Consider the following 16,140-nt stretch of genomic DNA (forward strand, 5'->3'; position numbering starts at 1 on the left):
GAGAAAAATAGATCTCCAGCATCAGAAAAGGGCAGGTTCCTGGCAGAGCTCATTCTGATCCCTTTTACTACCCAGACCTCATACCTGCCACCCCAAGACTACCCACACTACCCCTCACCTAGAGCAGCTTCCACAAGCTAGTTGTCTCAGTGGTCCACACTGCCCTCGGCCCAGCTTACCATGCCAATAGTTCACCCAGGTGTCCACACTGCCAAATGAGATGGAGGCAGGGTTGGGAGGGAAGAGGGAAGGAAAGGGAAGCTCCTGGAGACACTCCTAACAAACATACCGTCCGCATCCCTCCATTCCAGTCTTCAAAGTCTGCTGGGGCCTAGGGAGATCTGTGTAAGCCGGTGAGGGAGGGGGGGGATGTGTGTGCGTGTGTGCGCGTGTGTGTGTGCGTACACGCGTCTCTCCCTCTGTCACTGGCCTGCCCATGCTCCTGCCTGCACTTTCTGCTTCAGGAGCCATTTGGCAGGCTCTGGGAGGCAGCTGGATGGAATCCAGCTCTCCCTGGGAGGAAAGCATAAACTTCATAAACTACATTTACTTTAATGCAGGTTCCTGGGCAGCTTTCCTCAGGCTTTTCTTCCCTCCCCTTGTCCACTCTGTCTCGATCACATTTTATCTTGGCCCCTGTGCATACCCAAGACACACACACACACGCGCACACACTCTATAGCCAGTACTCCTGAAAAAGGTGAAGCCTGCGGTAGGAGAACGGGCAAGGCGCACAGCTCTGTTTAAAGGAGAAAGCCTCAGCCCAGCCCTGGAAGGACCCCTGTGAGATGCCCACGCACTTGCCTCTGGTGGAGATGAGCACAAAGGGTGCTTTGAGGCAGGCAAGCAGGCACCTCGGGGAGGGAGGGATGCTGACATTTCATGGGGATGGCCAAATTAGGAGACACCTGAAGGCTGGGCCACAGGGCTCCAAAGAAGGAAGGGAGAAAAGGCAAGGCCTCCATAAAGGTTGAGGCCTCCCTTGTCTGGTGCTGTCAAGGTCAGCAGGTTCGAGTTCACCGAAGGGTCAGGATGGTTTGAATTACTGGCTCTGCTGCAACTCAGCTCTGAGACTCGTGATGTCTCCCAGCTCTCTCCCAACCCTCCCCCAACCCTCCTTGCCTTTTCACCCCCATGGGGCAGAGTGGGGAGGGTCCTGGAAAGCCCTCCAGCTACCATTGCCCTGGGGAAGCAGGCAGAGGAGGGGGTCCAGGGCTCCTCGTGCAGCCACAGTGGTCAGGGAGGCTGATGGGACCCATTCTTCTGGCAGGCGGCAATAATCCTGGGTCTCTCCAAACCCTTTTTCTGAGGGTCCCCCAAGGCCCTGCCCTTCTCAGCGGTCTACTGGCCTATAGGAGAGGAGGTGCCCAGGGAGGTAAGCCCACAAGCAGCAGGGCCTGGGGAACTGGGGGACAGCCTCAGCGCCTGGCTCCTCCCTCCTGTCCAGAGCCTGTGCTTGGAGAAGGGCAGCGCTGAGGCAGCGGATTTCTCGCTTGGTGCCCTTGCTGGGTGGGGGAAGGAGAATGATGCCTACCTGCAGGGCTGGAAGCTAGTTTCCAAGGGAAGACTAGGATCTGGAGACATAGCCTGACAAGATGGGTGAACATACAGGTGCACAGGAGTGTACAGACACAGGGCGGGGAGCACGACCTGAGGCCTTTGCCAAGAAAGTCGTAATACTCTGCTACACCTACCCCAACTTCCGGTGGTGGAGGGACATAGACAGCCCACTCTACTGCAAATCTGTATGTTCTCTCCTGGGGCATGGGGTCAACCTAGCTATTCTATCTTTTTGGCACTTTATGAAAAAAATACTCTTTTGTGCTAAATCACAACATATTTCCTCAAACAAGCAATTATAACTCTATCCAAAACGGCATGAACTGGCTGAGAACCTCAGGTAGGTAGTTAATGATTTAGCCATAGTCTCTGGTATAAACCCATGCACCCAGTCAGCTACATACTGCCATGGCTAAACCCTGGTCCTTCCCCACAGAAAAAAGTAAGTCCAGGGGGCCATTTACCTTGGGTAAAGTTCTTCATAAAACATCAACATAACCTTCACCTGCCTCCATAAAATGACACGGTCAGTGTTCAACAGGCTCATGGCCAACATTGGCCAGAGTTTGGCTAAAACATATAATTCAACTAAGATAGAAAAATTCTCCCCTCAGTATGAATGGTCTGATTTCAGGTTACTGGGAAGAATAATCATAACAATGAACGTGTGTTCGTAAGTGGATTTTTTTGGTGTCTTGGCAAATGCTGACCTTTGAACCTTAGCTGTTCCTTGGACTGGAGTGGACATTAGCCAAGTTTGAATATTTGTTGGAAAATGAACACAGGTTGAGCTTTGTTAATGCAGTTAAACCCGGGCACTTGTCTAGATGGATGATTACCTTCCTCTAGATTTGGTTTCTGGACTTTCATAGAACCTGCTTCATGAGAAGCAGTCTATGACCTCACCTGTGCTAGGTAGTATAATGCATGTAGAAACATATAATTCCAGCAATAATCCACAGAGCATCTCTCCTTAGAGAAACTCAAACTCTGCTCGGCTTCCCTCTGCCAATATGCCTTCTTACAGAGCCTGGCCAGGGCCCAGAGGAAAGCGAAAGCAGAAAGAGGCTCTGTGATTTCCTGCTCATGACGTAAGCTCACTTCTGAGATCCAAGGGCATTCCACCCCAGGTCCACACTCCTGGGTGGGGATTCTCTAAAAAGGGAATCTAACGGCTGTGTGTGTGTGTGTGTGTGTGCGCGCGCGCGCGCGTATTAGGTGGTGAACAAACATAACTGTGCCCAAGTGCTAGAATCAGTGCAACCTCATTTTGTTTACTCAACATAGTGCAACCTCACTGTGTCTTCTGGGCCCTTCCAGTGCCCCTCCCAGCTCCTTCAAGCTGAACCCTGTCCCAGTAAAATGATGTGTACTCAGCGAAATTTTCCGAAGCTCTTCTCATGCAGGGAGTGCTCAGATCCCTCTCTGTTTCTGCCAGCCCCCTGCATCTGGACCAAAAGGCCACAGAGGACAGATGCTGAGAGAGTCAGGCTCTGGCTCCTGTCTGCCTCTGTCTGCCCATGCAAGCCTACCAGGGAGCCCTCGCCTGCAGACTTCCTCCATCAGCCTCCTCCAAAGTCCCAGGGCCAGGCAGCCGGACAGTGGCAGCCTCTCCTCTCCCCTGGGTCCTCCTTGCCTGCCTTTTCTGAAACCAGCACTCCTCCTGGTACCTCTCCAGAAGGAGAGCCGGGAAGAGAGACTGGTGACCAGGGCATGCCTGGTTTGCATTAATGAGATACTCGGAGTGTAATCCAGCCATAGAGGCAGCCTACAAAAGGAGGCGATCGCGGGCGGCCAGGAGCAGAGCTGCTCAGGTAATTGGTTTATCTATCTGGAAGCAGGGGGAGCAATCTCAGCACAGACAGACTAGCAGTAAAGTCTCTTCCTTAAGGCTATTTCCTTTGTCTTTTCAATTGCCTGCACATCCATGTGAGAGAGGGAGAGAGTGTTAAAGAGAGAGGGAGAGGGAGAAATGTTAATTTGTGAATTAATGGCTTTTCTCAGCGGAATTGTAAATTCAAATGTCACCTCACACGGTGACACCACGGCTGGTCTGCTGAAGAAGCAATGATAAGATCCCCCACCTCCCTCGGTGCCCCTCCCTCCCCAAAGATAGCTGTGGAGTGGAACATGCTACTTTTAATTTGCAATAACAACACAACAGAGGTATGCAGTAATGACTGCCTTCTTTCACCCTCCTCCTGGCTTCCTTCCCCCCAGTCCAGTTGGCTCCCCATTTCCTCCCTCCCCACCCCTTTGCTCTTCTGAAACAACACCTCGCCCCACCCTGGCTGCCCCCCACTGTACCCCAGCCAGAGCCTGATCACATGGGGGGTGCCTTTGGAATTGACGATGCTGCAACCCTCTCTTCTCCTTCAATAATCAGGGAATTAATGACCCTGAAGTTAAAGTGAGGCTGATACTGAGGCCCTGCCCAGCGTTGAGAAAAAGCCTTCATTGTTTTCAAGCAGGAGGCGGGCAGCAGTGAGGGAGATTCATGGATGGAGATTGAATATGCAATTTTCTTTCACCTTGCCAAGAGCTGCCCCTGGGCTGTGCCTGGCCTAAATTTTTCCTTTTACCATCTCTGCCTTATCCGGCCCTCCCACCTCCCTTCCATTCTTTCCAGAAAATTACCTTCAAAATTGATTTCCACTTTTACAAACAAATATAATGGGAACACAGGAAAAAACTTGGGCCGTGATGAATTAGGGCTGTCAGGTGCTTCCAGGTCTCCTTTGCTTTTGTTTTACTACCCGATCTGCTCTTTGTTTTTCCAAGGGCTGGAAAAAGTGCCCCCCAACCACTGAGTGCCTGACCCTCCAGGCCACCAAGGCCTCAGCCCCTAAACCCAGCAGTGGCCCGTGGAGGAAGGGATCCAGGCCCTGAGACTGTTAGCCTCTTGGTTTCCCAGGGAAAGCCTGAGCCACCTCCTCCTTGTCTGCTTGTTGGCCCTTGGGAACCCACTCTCTGAGTAGTCTCTAACCGCCACCCCCCAGCTATGTCCCCTGACCCCCACACCATGTTCCCTCTGGCCCCCATACCTCTTAAAGTCCAGACCAGATGCAAACCTCCACCTCCTCTAATGTGGGCAGGATCAGTGTATACCTCGACTGGAGCAAATGAGAGACAGACAGACACTGAGAGATCCCGAAAGACAGGCAGGTAGAAGACGGGGGCAAGATCCCGAGATTGGGAGACCAGGCTCCTCTTCGAAGGGCTTGTGAGGGTTCTGAGCAGCAACTCCCACACAGCCTGAGGGTGTAAGGACTCCCAGCCTCAGTCTCCCTCGCCTTGGGCCCCAGGCCACCCCTGGAGATAGGTTCAGTATAACCCCTCCATTTGCCAACAGAATGCACAGTGATGCCTACGGGGCCCTTTGGGCAAAGGTCTATATTCGCGCCTGTGCCTCGAGACCATGGACTCTAACACACTCAGGCCTAGCTTGAGTTCTCCCTGCTTACTGGCACTGGTGGACATGCACCTGCTCACATTTGATCACCTCTTCAAGTATACACACTACCCAGAAGACAGCCTGCCTGCCCAATGCACGGCATTCCACATCCCCTTTCACCCAAAGATGGCAGCCTGGTGGAAAACACACACATGCCCACATTTTCATGAACCACGTAAGAAATTACATATGTGTCTATAAACAAACATACATAAATAAACTCGCACATGGGAACAGAAATGCACAGCAGTGGACAGAGGCATGCCTCTGTGTTAGGGAAGAAGGGGGTCTCATTCACATACACTAAAATGCCTGCGGATGCTAAGAGAGACATGTGGCCCAACTGGAGTAAGCAGAGATGGACAAAGGGTCTCCCAATCACATGGGAGGTTGCCATCTGTCCCCCACCGCCCTGAGCCCACCCAGGTCAGCTTATCCCAGCATTAGCTTCCTTAGGCTGCCCTACATAAAAGAGGCCGCACCAAGGTTAGGGAGCCTGTGCCCAAATAAGTTTCTTTCCAACACAACTTCATTTCCCCTCAAAACATGAACTTGCTGGTTAGGACTTCCTCCGTAGACACATAGCAACCCATCAGCCAAGACAGAGTTGGCTCAGCACCCAATACCCATGATCTTGCGTAGTCTTCCCCATGGTCCCCTCAAAGTGAGTGCTGTTACCATCCCCACTTTACAGAAGAGAAGACTGAGCTGATAAAGGTTAAGTGACTTGCCCAAGGCACTAGGGTTCAAACCCAGCTATGCCTGGCTCCAGAACCCACACCCTTCCCTATTGGGCCCCCTGTCAATCTGGGCCACGCTCCAGGGACTGCCTGCTGGCCCCTAACCCAAATCCTCCTTCCTTGTGGGGGTCTGTAGCCTTCTCTTGCCTGAAGCCTTCTCTTGCCTGAAGCCAGGGCTCCTAGATAGGGTAGGTGCTGCTCATTTCCATAACCTCATCCCCTCATTTGCTCCAAGTCTAACCTGAGCAGCACACTTGGGGATCTCTAGGAGGGAAACTAAGGAAATACACTGCTTCTTCCAGTTACTGCTCCATCTAAAGCAGAAGGGAGCTATTAAAGGCAGTGACAGGATTCAGCCGTTTGCAGCCGTGCAATCCGCCCTGCCTGCAAATGCACAACTGCACTGCGTTGGCATCACTCAACTGCACAACTCATTGTGCACCTAATTAATGGAATGCAAAATCACAGCCCCCTGCAATTCCACACACCACAGGATGAGACCAACACACCTCCCCTCCTGCATATAACAGACTCAGACCATATGACTTCATTTGGATTTCTGGACAAGTTTTATAATTGCTCTGTGTTTCACCAACACCGATGGATGGCAGTGCTTTGGGCCACAGCTGAAAGCAACTTGGGTGAAGGCAAAGGACTTTGGTTTTCCAGCCTGAAAAAACACAAGTGTCTCTATCTTCCAGTCACATAAGCCAGGGCAAGCAACATTCAGGCAAGCAGTGTCCTTTCAAAGGACCCTAATATACCCACCCATAATTATAGCCAAAAAAAGTAAAGGTTTTAGCAGTGTACTGAACGGTGGTCTACCTTCTCAGACTCTTCTATGTGCTTCATGACATAACTACATCATCTATCCCTTGTCTGTGTCCTTGTCTCATTCTGGGAGCTCTGGACTTTTTTTAGTGGTCAATTGGTGGGTACAGGGTGGGAATTAGGGCGAGGTGGGGTGGGTCAAAGCTTCTTGACTAGCACATTTCTCAAAGGAAAGCCTGGGCATTCTTGCATCCTTTCAAAGACCAAGGCGTGACAAGGCATCTCAAGCAGGCTCACAGTCACTATCAGTTTCCTTTTCCCCCAGAGTCACAGCTGATCAGCCCTTTACTAATATCCCCACAGATATGATTGCTGCAGATACTAATAACGCTGTCCATATTCCGAGTGCCAGTGCCAATAATGTTCTGGGTATTATCACTGTGAACACCAATAACTACTGCTGAGATTGTCTCCAATATCGCCAGCTCACGCTGCAGTGATTGTCCTCGCTAATGCCCACCACCATGACATTGTTAGAGCTGAAGAATAGACCGAACTGTACCCAGAGGCAGGAGCGGGAGTGACTTCCTGGAGGACTGAGAGGCTCACAGCTTGCCCTCGGGGTATGACACTTCTAGAGAGATAGGACAGTACATGGGGCCAAACAAAGGAGGGCCAGCCTGGCAGGGGATCAAGGTTTTCCTGGAGGGAGGTGTGTTCCTCCATTCCCTTGAAGTCTAGTCCTTTGCCTGTATACCTGTCCCCATCCTAGTGCCCCGCAGCGCCCCAAGCCAGTTTTCTTTTTTGCCTGCAGTGCTGGCCTAGTAGCTAAAGGACACACCTGGATGTCTGTGCAGCCCATGCCCGAGGTTGCCTCCTGCAACGGGCTTGCCAGCTGCTGTGCTACCTTGGCCTGACTGCAGAGTTGGGCTACATCATCTTGACACATAATTATCTCCCCTATTCTTAATCATCTGAGCTGCTCCCTAATGCAAACTGGGCCTGGCTGCTTGGAGGCACCCAGAGTGGGGGAGGGGGAGGATGGGCTATGAAAGGTCTGCCTTCTCTCTCGCCTTTCTTTTCCTCTCCCTTCCCACCTGGGCCCCATGGATAAAGTATGTGTGGTATGGGGACAAGAAGTCAGAGAGAACTGGCCTCCCTCATAGGCTCTGGCCTCTACCAGGGAAAGGATAGCTCCATCTGGTCTGCAGTTGGTCGATGAAAGGGGAAATCAGTGCGAGAGAACCCTCCCACTCCCCCAAAAAGAAGTAGGGCCTCTGATTCTTCTTGCTACCTGGCTAGCCAGGTAGCTTATAGGCAGTAAGAGGAAACTTAGAGGCCCCCACTGTCCCTCATCTAGAAAACTTCAACTGCTTCCTGAGAGGTTTCCCTGCAGCCATCACTGTCACCTTGCTGGAGGATGGTCTTTTCAAATCCAGTCCTGTCCTTCTGCCTTCCTGCTCAGACACTTTCAGTGGCTACTCGTGACTGCAGAAAAAAGTCCAAATTCTTTATGTGGTCCGGTCTTGGCCTGATCTCCTGTGACCCGAACCCATCTGCTTAGCCTGACTTTCTATGATTTGCCTTCCTGCTCTTTCATCCCAGCCAAAGTGCCCCCGCATTTTGTAACCACAATACCTTCTGGTCACAAGGCTGGGTCAATCAAATAGAATTTCACACTACCATTGCTTTTGAACATGCCCCTCGCCCATCCCTCAGGCTCCTCCTCACAGAGGAGCTCTTCCTGGGGTTTATTTCCTCCCCACCATGAGCTCCCATGGCCTGCAGCTCAAACCTCCACCACATCGCAGATATCTGATGGGCCTTTCTGCTTTCTGGGCTCACATGTTTTACATGCCCCACTAGACTATAAGCTCCTTATGGACAAGAATCATATCTCATTCTGCTTTGGGATCCTGTATCACCAAGCCTTACTTGTCACTGACACACAGGAAAGGTTCACTGAGTTGAATGGATTTTAAACAATGGATGTGATCAATTGCTCAGAGAGGAGAATGCTCCGTTCTGGGCCAGGCAGGCCCAACCTGGGGTGGCCAAAGCCTCATGCCAGTGCCTTCCTACCCCTGGCCTCCTTTCATGGCCCATAGGAGCCCAGGAAGCAGAGGGCATGCTTGTCCCCAACTTCAGGCTAATGGGGGAGAGGAAAGAGGGGACTCTGTGGCCTCCCCTGGCCTCCTGGCCAGCTCCCACTCTAAAAAATGCAAGTGTTGGTGGTTAAAGGAGAAACCTTTATGGTTTAAGGTTAGAATCTTCCAAACCATTCAGGGCGCCAGGAAGCTTAGCTAAGGCCTGAGTGTGGGAAACTCCCAGGGGGAATTGTGACTTAGGGCCTTTTGCACAGCCTTCCCCTGCCCATCAGGGGCTGCCGCCAAAACAACCACAATGAAATTTAGTGAGTGGCAAAGGCCGTGGCAGCCAAATGGGTTTGAATATTTTGGAAGAAGGAGAAATAGAGCCAGACAAGCTGTTTCCCTGTAAAACGAGGCCATTAGGGCTTCTGGAAGGAGGCCAGCACCAGGTCATCGCTGTCTTGCCAGACCCGAGCCTCTCGCACTCTGTCCCTTCCGCCGGAGGCCAGGGCTCTCACACTCTTTTCCCTCAGCCTCGGCCCAGGGAATCTCAGCTTCGTTTCTTTTCTCTGTTCCTCACCCTCTAAAGCTGCCCCAGCCAAGGGCTTATCTAAGCTTGGGATGACCATATGATTTATTGTCTAAACAGGACAGTTTTGAAAGAAAAAGGAGATGCTGACTGGTCAAGACGTAGACATGAGGCATAAATTGGAACCATCTGGGCTAATGGGATATATGGTCACCCCCTTTATGCTCATCTTTAGAGGACTCAATTTCATGATATACACCCTTAAAATCATACACCCTCCCTAAACCGGGAGGTACTGCCACCCCAGCAGGGACCGTGAGATTGGGGCGGGAAGCAGGCTCCAGATACTGGTGTCTGTTTGTCTGAGCCTGCCAGCCTTCTGCCCAGGCCTCATGCATCAGAAGAGAATCAGATGGCCATCCAGGGACCTCTAATGTCACACATTTGAAAAACAACATCTCCTAAACTCATCTGCTTACTTCCCTTCCCTTCTCCGCCTCCTCTTCATTCCCCTCTCTCTTTATCTCCCTGCCTAACAGCTGGCTACATCTTGAGGTATTAAGGGGAATGAGCGGAAGGCCAGAGAAGAGCCTGAGTGCTGTCTCCTCCCACGAGGGAGCACAGAGGTGATCCCCGGTCCAGCTCCCTGAGTGGTTTTAATGGGGCCAGTGTCCATGTGTAACAGAGGAAGGACACCAGGGTCAGCTGCATATGACATCGCTCCCCTATTTCCTGATGGGTTGGAATCACGGGAGGACAAGGCATGTTGGGCTTTCATCCTCGGGTCAGAGACCAGATGTCCCCTAACCTCCAAAACCTTCCCAAGGTACATGGTTCATGCTTCTCCTCCTGGCACCCCACAGGGATACTGGGGGTGAGTCCCAGTGGAAGGTGAGGCAGTCGGGGCTACTGAGCAGATGGCGAAGCTGATGGCCTCACCAGCAGCCTGCCTCCCTCTCTCCAGGAGCCAGCAGGGCAGTGGGAGAACCTGGGCTTTGCAACTAAAACTGATCTCATAGCAGAGCAGCTGCGAGGCCAGGCCGAAACCGGAGCTCTGAGTCCAAGGACAAAGCATGCACATGGAAGCCAAGCCTCTTCCCTCCTCCCTACCTTCATCACGTTTCCTCTTCTCGCCATTGGAGCGAGGGATCCCCAGTATCCCGTTGATGGAGTAGGATCCCACTGGATCATTGGAGGCGCTGGAAACAGGAGGGGAGGCCGTACTGGGAACTGGATGAGAGTAAGGAGGAAATGCCATCAGGATAACAGTTGTGATTGCAGGCCAAAGCCCCAGTGCTGGGGGCAGAGAGAAGCAGAGGAAATAAGGAGGGACGGTGAACCTACGTTTCCCTTCTTCCTCTGAGGTTTAGGGGAGAAGGCACTGCTACATACAGAGCAGACTATTCACTTCTGTCCAGCCCTGGCTGACTGGTGACCAGTCAACCCCAAGCCTTCTCTGAAGACCTATAGATTTCACTGGGGCCCTTGAACTTACTCCCCTGAAGATAGATGGAAACACCAAAGCTGAGTCAATCTGGAATAACTCGGCAGTCCTGTAGCAAGCACAGCTCCTAGGATGCCTCCTTGCACAGCTCATCCAATCCCTGGGGCCAGGAAAATCCTTCTAAATAAACCCCAGCTCACTGTTACTCAGTCTCCTGGGCTGAGTCTTTACCAATCCTGATTTAGAGTCTGTGGCTTTCTAAGATCTGTCTATGAATCTCTAGGAGACACAGAATGGTCCTGATATTCCCCAAGAGTGCATAGCTCCTCTCTCCCAGTTGCTTTTGGTCTTGAAATCACTTGAGAAGTTCCTAATTTCTCCTCAGGGCACAGACTAGTGAACACATTCACTCCATAATGATCTGCCCAACCCTCCTTTCCGGCACACACTGTAACACAGACCTAGTAAGTAACAGATCCTGCCAAGTCCAGGAGGGTTGGGACCAGCTATTCTACTTCCTACTGGTCAAGACAGAAGGGAACAGCGGTCAAGAGGATGTCTGATTACATCCCTGCCTCTTAAGTCCCAGTACCAAGCACCCTTGGGCCAAAGGGAAGACTATATGTGTGGGGAATGGGGGGAATGTTAGCAGGTGTTCTGGTAGGCCTGGGTCTTGTCTCTGGAAGGCCGTGAAAAAGGATCAGTAAATAAGCAGCCTGGAGAGAGGCAGAGAGTTACTGAGTGGATGAGAGAGAGACAAAGAGATTAAGAGAGACAAGCCAAGAAGAAAGAGGCCATTAAGAGGGAGGGAGAGAGACAGAACAGACCCAGAGCCACACATACAGAGAGAAGAAAAGAAAAAAGGAAAAGCAGAGAGAGGAGGGAAGAGGAAAGAAGAAAGGGTAGGAGGTGAGAAGAGAGAATAATAATTTTCAAAATTAAAAAAAAATGAAGTAAGAAAGTAGACATGAAAGAGAGACAGGTAGGGATACAGGATCAGATAAAAATAAGAGATGGAGAAGGAGAAGGAAGGGAAGAAGAAAAGCTAAAGAGAAAGTATTAATAGGGGGTGGAGAGAGTGAGAGGGAGAGTAAGAATGTATGTGAGAGAGAGAGAGAGAGAGAGAGAAAGAGAGAGAGAGAGAGAGAGAGAGCGAGAGAGAGAATGAGAGAATGAGAGAGAGAGAGGGGAGAGGGAGGGAGAGGTATTAGTGAGCTAGTCTCAAGGACATCTTTGAGCCTCTAAGAGCTCAGAGAGAGCACAAATTAGGAAAAATAGTTCCTGGGGGTGGAGCTTGGTATCTGGCTTTCCCAGGTGGGGCCCTGCTTTTCCCCTTCCCTCAGCCCTCTTACCAATGGTGTGGCCAGGGGCAGTCACTCCAGTCCCAGCCCCATCTGGTGTTGGGTGAAAAGGCTGCTGAACTTTGGTCCGGATGATCCTGAAACATCACAACAGCATCACACATCACATGTCCCCTCCAGCCCCACTAACTCCAACCCAGCCTGGCCCAACTCTCCCCAGCCCCTCAGCTCCTTCCTCACCCATCTGCTCCCTGTACTCCTGACCTCACTGGCTGTTGCAAGACACTAGCTTTCCTTTCTGTTTGCTCTGCAGATCTAGCCTGATGCAGCTCTGGGCGGAGGCAGTCTGCATTCTGACCTGTTGTGTGTATCATCTGAATTGCAGCTTGATTTTTGGTAGCAAGGATTGGTACAGCAGAGTGAGTGGAGCACAGCATCTTTCCCCTTTCTGAGGGTGGGGACTACCCTGGTGGTTGGCTGTCCACTCTCCCCTCCTCAACCACTGCAAATCTCTTCCTGGGAACAGGACTCCCTGGGTCTAAAGATCACTTTCGAGTTGGCTTTCCGATTGGGACTGGACCACACATCTCCAGAGTTGAAGGAGGTGAGCTAAGGAGAAGTAGCCAGAGGAAGGCTGGGTCACGGGTGACTGTTTTGTCTCCAGGATTCCAACCCAGCACATAGTCCCTTTGCCAGATGTCAGGACCTGAACAACTTCTTGAGCCCACTTACTACTCTTAAACAAGTCAAAGCCATGTCAAGCTCACTGGCCCAATACCCTTGTTTTCTAAGGTCCTGCTTGAATCACAGCTTCTTTACCAACCTAGTTGAAAAGCTCAGTGTACCTCCACTGTGCACTGGAGGCAGGGGAGGGGTGGGCTGTCAAACATCCCAGGGTTGGGGATGAGCTGGCTTGCCAGGATTCTGAAGGAGCCAGGCAGGATTCAGTGATACAAAAGACCAACCCTGGGGCCGGGACCGAGGAACACTCCCCTACACCCACTGGTCACAAATTAGGTGCTCTTGGAAGCAATTTTCCCAACAGCATTGCTCCTCCCTGCAGAGAGGCGTGCAAGCCAAGTTCACCTCAACCAGCAGGTGAGTTACAAGTCAGGAGTGGACTCCACTCTAACTAGCTTTCACTGAACACTTCCGGGAAATAGAAATAAGGCACCTGCCTCACAATGCTGGAAACGAAGCTGGGGAGGGAAGACACACACCTGAAGAAAGCTAAGTAACCCCAAGGGGGCCAGGCTGGAAGTGTCAGAAGGAAGCAGAGGAGGAACCATGCCCACTGCAAGTGGGGGAAGCTGGGCGAGAAGTCACTGAGGAGGTGGAACTTGATATAGCTCTTTAAAGCGGAGGAGGGCCGAACATATTGATACATGTAGGAACCAGAGGCATCGAGGATGGTGGACAGGACACTGGGCTACATGGCAGGGGCTCTGAGTCCTGCTTCTGACTCTGCCATTAAGTGGCCACATAGCTTTGGGCCCATCATTCCACTTGTCTGGTCCTCAGTTTCTTTAGCTGTAAAGTAAAGAGGTGGGACTACAGGATCTCTAAGGTCTTTTTCCCCCAGTAAATAATATCATTCTGAGATGAACAAAGAAGCAGAGGTAGGGCAGTATAAGCAGGAGCCAGAGCAGGATAGAAGCAAAGCATAGAAGCTGAATGGACATGATATTTTAGGGGCTCATGCCCAGACCAGTCAGCCAGAATGGGAGAGGTACGTAGGGACCGAGAGGAAATAAGGCTGCAAGCTTGGAAGAGATGATAATTGTGATTTTCCATTCATCAAGCATCTATTATGCGCCAGTATTATATGCAACTTATACGACTTACATATACTACTCTTAATTCTCACAACAACCTCCAAAGTAGATGCTATTATCCTCATTTTGCAGATTGAAAACCAAAGCTGAGAGAGATTAAGTAGTGATTTCTAAACTAGAGGGGACATGTACAAACTGATTCTGGTAAAGCAATATATAAGGCCGGTCTTAGGAAAGAAAGGGAAGAATGAGCAAGACGTCGTGAAGACAGAATGGCCAGGATCTGGCAACTAACTTGAGTCAAATATGGTTCTAAAATCCCAAATCTGTGTAACCAGAGAGCTGGTCGTCTGTGCCACCATCAGGAAGAGGGATGCAGGGAAATGACTGGCTTTGGAGAGAGGTGGCCGTGTTGGTCCTAGACATGCAGTATTTGAAGTGATAGAGGAGTGTCCAGTTGGACATGCCCATGAACCAACTGGCAAAGCATGTGCGGATTTAGGAGACTGTCAAGGAAAGGGGTGTTGAGAGATTCAAGAGACCCGAGGAGTGGAGACCAGAGGACACCCGCTTTCAGAGACTGGGGGAAAGAACCTGACATTGCAGAGGGGTCAGAATTGGTCACACAGGAAATGGCAGAACCAGGATTGGGCAGTTTTACCTAACTCAGTGGAGAAGAACGTTTCCAGACGGAGAACATATTCTACAGATCAACAGCGACGCAAGAATTGAAAGGATTTGAGAATAAGGAGGGGTATAGACTTGGGAATTCTGGTGAACACTAGTGACCTGAGGGAGAGCAGTATCAGCAAAGGAGCCAGGCAGAAAGAGATTAGGAAGTGCATAGGAGGAAAGGGAGGCAGTGAAAGCAAACAAGTGCCTTTAGAAGTTTGTAGGAAAGGAAAGGAGAGAAAAGTGTAGAAACCAAAGGATGGAACTGGCAGCTGAGTAGAGGGAAGGCTTCTGAAGGTAGAGAAGACCTGGATAAGCGTGCAGGCTTAGGAGGAAGAGCCAGTGAAGAGGGGGAGACTGAAGCTGTCTGCGAGAATGTGGATCACTGTGAGAGCAAGGCAGAACACGAAAGAATGGAATAGAAGGCACGGAGGAGTTAGAGAGATGGCATATTTTGAGGTGGCCAAATGCTTTGAAAAGGAGCTTTTATGGGTTTTATCTCTGAGCAAAGGAGAAGGTAAGGTTATCTTCCAAGAGTTGATAGGGTGGGGGAGGGATTGGAGCATAATCACAATGGAAAAGAGTAGACAGTAGCTAAGGGCAGTGTAAACTGGTCTATAGGAAAAGTCTAGAAGGAGACCAAGCAGTTCAGATCAGCTGCTCTTAATTTATTGCGGCCAAAGCTTCTGGGATCTCACTGACCTGCGGGTGGCTCTGGCTTGAGGGCTGATGGGCTCTGGACTAAGGCAGCCCAGAACTGGGGCTGGGTGAGACAGACAACTGGATGGCCTTGTGGAGGTTCTGTCTTTGTTACCCAGAGCCTCTGACCCATGGGGCACTGGTGCAGATTTAGCTGAGGCAGCAAGTGATGGAAAATCGCTATTTCCTGACAGCAGCTTGGTGGTGCCTGGGAGAGGAGCTGGGCAGGGTGCCTACTGTGAGTTACCGATGTTCTTGATGTCCATCCATGGCCTCCAGGGGTGGGCACTTGCCAGTCCCCAGAGCTGAATTTAAGAACTGGGATTGTGGAAACCTGATGGTTATCCATTGCCTTCCTGCATCCTGTACACAACCCAACAACTCATGGGAATAGCACTAGAGATTAAAAAAAACAAAGAAAAGCAGTTGCTTTGGGTGACTGCCTGATATTATTTCACCCAGTTCCTCCTCCTTCTCTTCCTCCAATTCTTTTTCATACTTGCCCTTTAGACAGCAAGACACATCTATGGCCTCCGTGGTCCCAGGCAGGCTTGGCCTGAAAAGTCAAGTCCAGCACATGGATCTTTGGAGGGTGTATTTGGGAGCCCTGAAGAGCACATCTCTACTGGGGGGCTGGGAGGTGCCATTTCCTGCTCCTAGAAAGACTTGCCTGTCAGGGTGCCTACTACCCACTTCTCTTTTCAGTCTGCTTTCTTCCATAGGGATGCTCCTTCTCCCTCATCTTTCCTGGGAACCTCCAGGGCTTTGCCTGGGCCCAGCATGGGGACTTCAGGCACTTAAAGTCTCCCACACTGTCAAGGGCATGACTAGAGCAGAGGGGAAAAGGCTCGGTCTGAGTCCCAGCTCTATTACTTATTGGCAGTTTCTCATTCTCTCATCTGTACAATAAGATAATAATACTATTCACTTCCTAGGACTGTTAGGATTAAATTGGATAATCTGTGTAAAATGATTAGTATGGCTCCTGGCTCAATAAATGCTAGCTATAATAATATGACAACTAGTAGTATTATTATTCCTCTGGTGACCCCTAGGCCTGGCGGCTTTCTATTTAGGGGCTGAGCCAGGTGCAGCAGGAGGCCTC

General features: G+C 50.9%; 1 protein-coding gene across 12 annotated transcripts in view; it reads right to left on the reverse strand.

Annotated features, from left to right (window-relative positions):
* Window positions 1–16,140, reverse strand: part of PAX2 (paired box 2) — an 89,219-nt gene that overhangs the window by 35,160 nt on the left and 37,919 nt on the right. For 9 of the 12 annotated variants that reach the window (XM_039871477.1, XM_039871481.1, XM_039871470.1 and 6 more), the window contains 3 exons: window positions 11,941–12,026; window positions 10,255–10,374; window positions 4,605–4,673 (listed from right to left, as the gene is read on the reverse strand). In XM_039871477.1, coding sequence (XP_039727411.1) covers window positions 4,605–4,673; window positions 10,255–10,374; window positions 11,941–12,026 — 275 coding nt within the window. The remainder of the gene's footprint in view (window positions 1–4,604; window positions 4,674–10,254; window positions 10,375–11,940; window positions 12,027–16,140) is intronic. The other 3 variants (XM_039871473.1, XM_039871480.1, XM_039871479.1) reach the window with 1 other exon arrangement.

The sequence above is a fragment of the Pteropus medius genome, unplaced genomic scaffold (genome assembly GCF_902729225.1).
Source record: "Pteropus medius unplaced genomic scaffold, Ma_sr-lr_union100, whole genome shotgun sequence".
NCBI classification, from domain to species: domain Eukaryota; kingdom Metazoa; phylum Chordata; class Mammalia; order Chiroptera; family Pteropodidae; genus Pteropus; species Pteropus medius.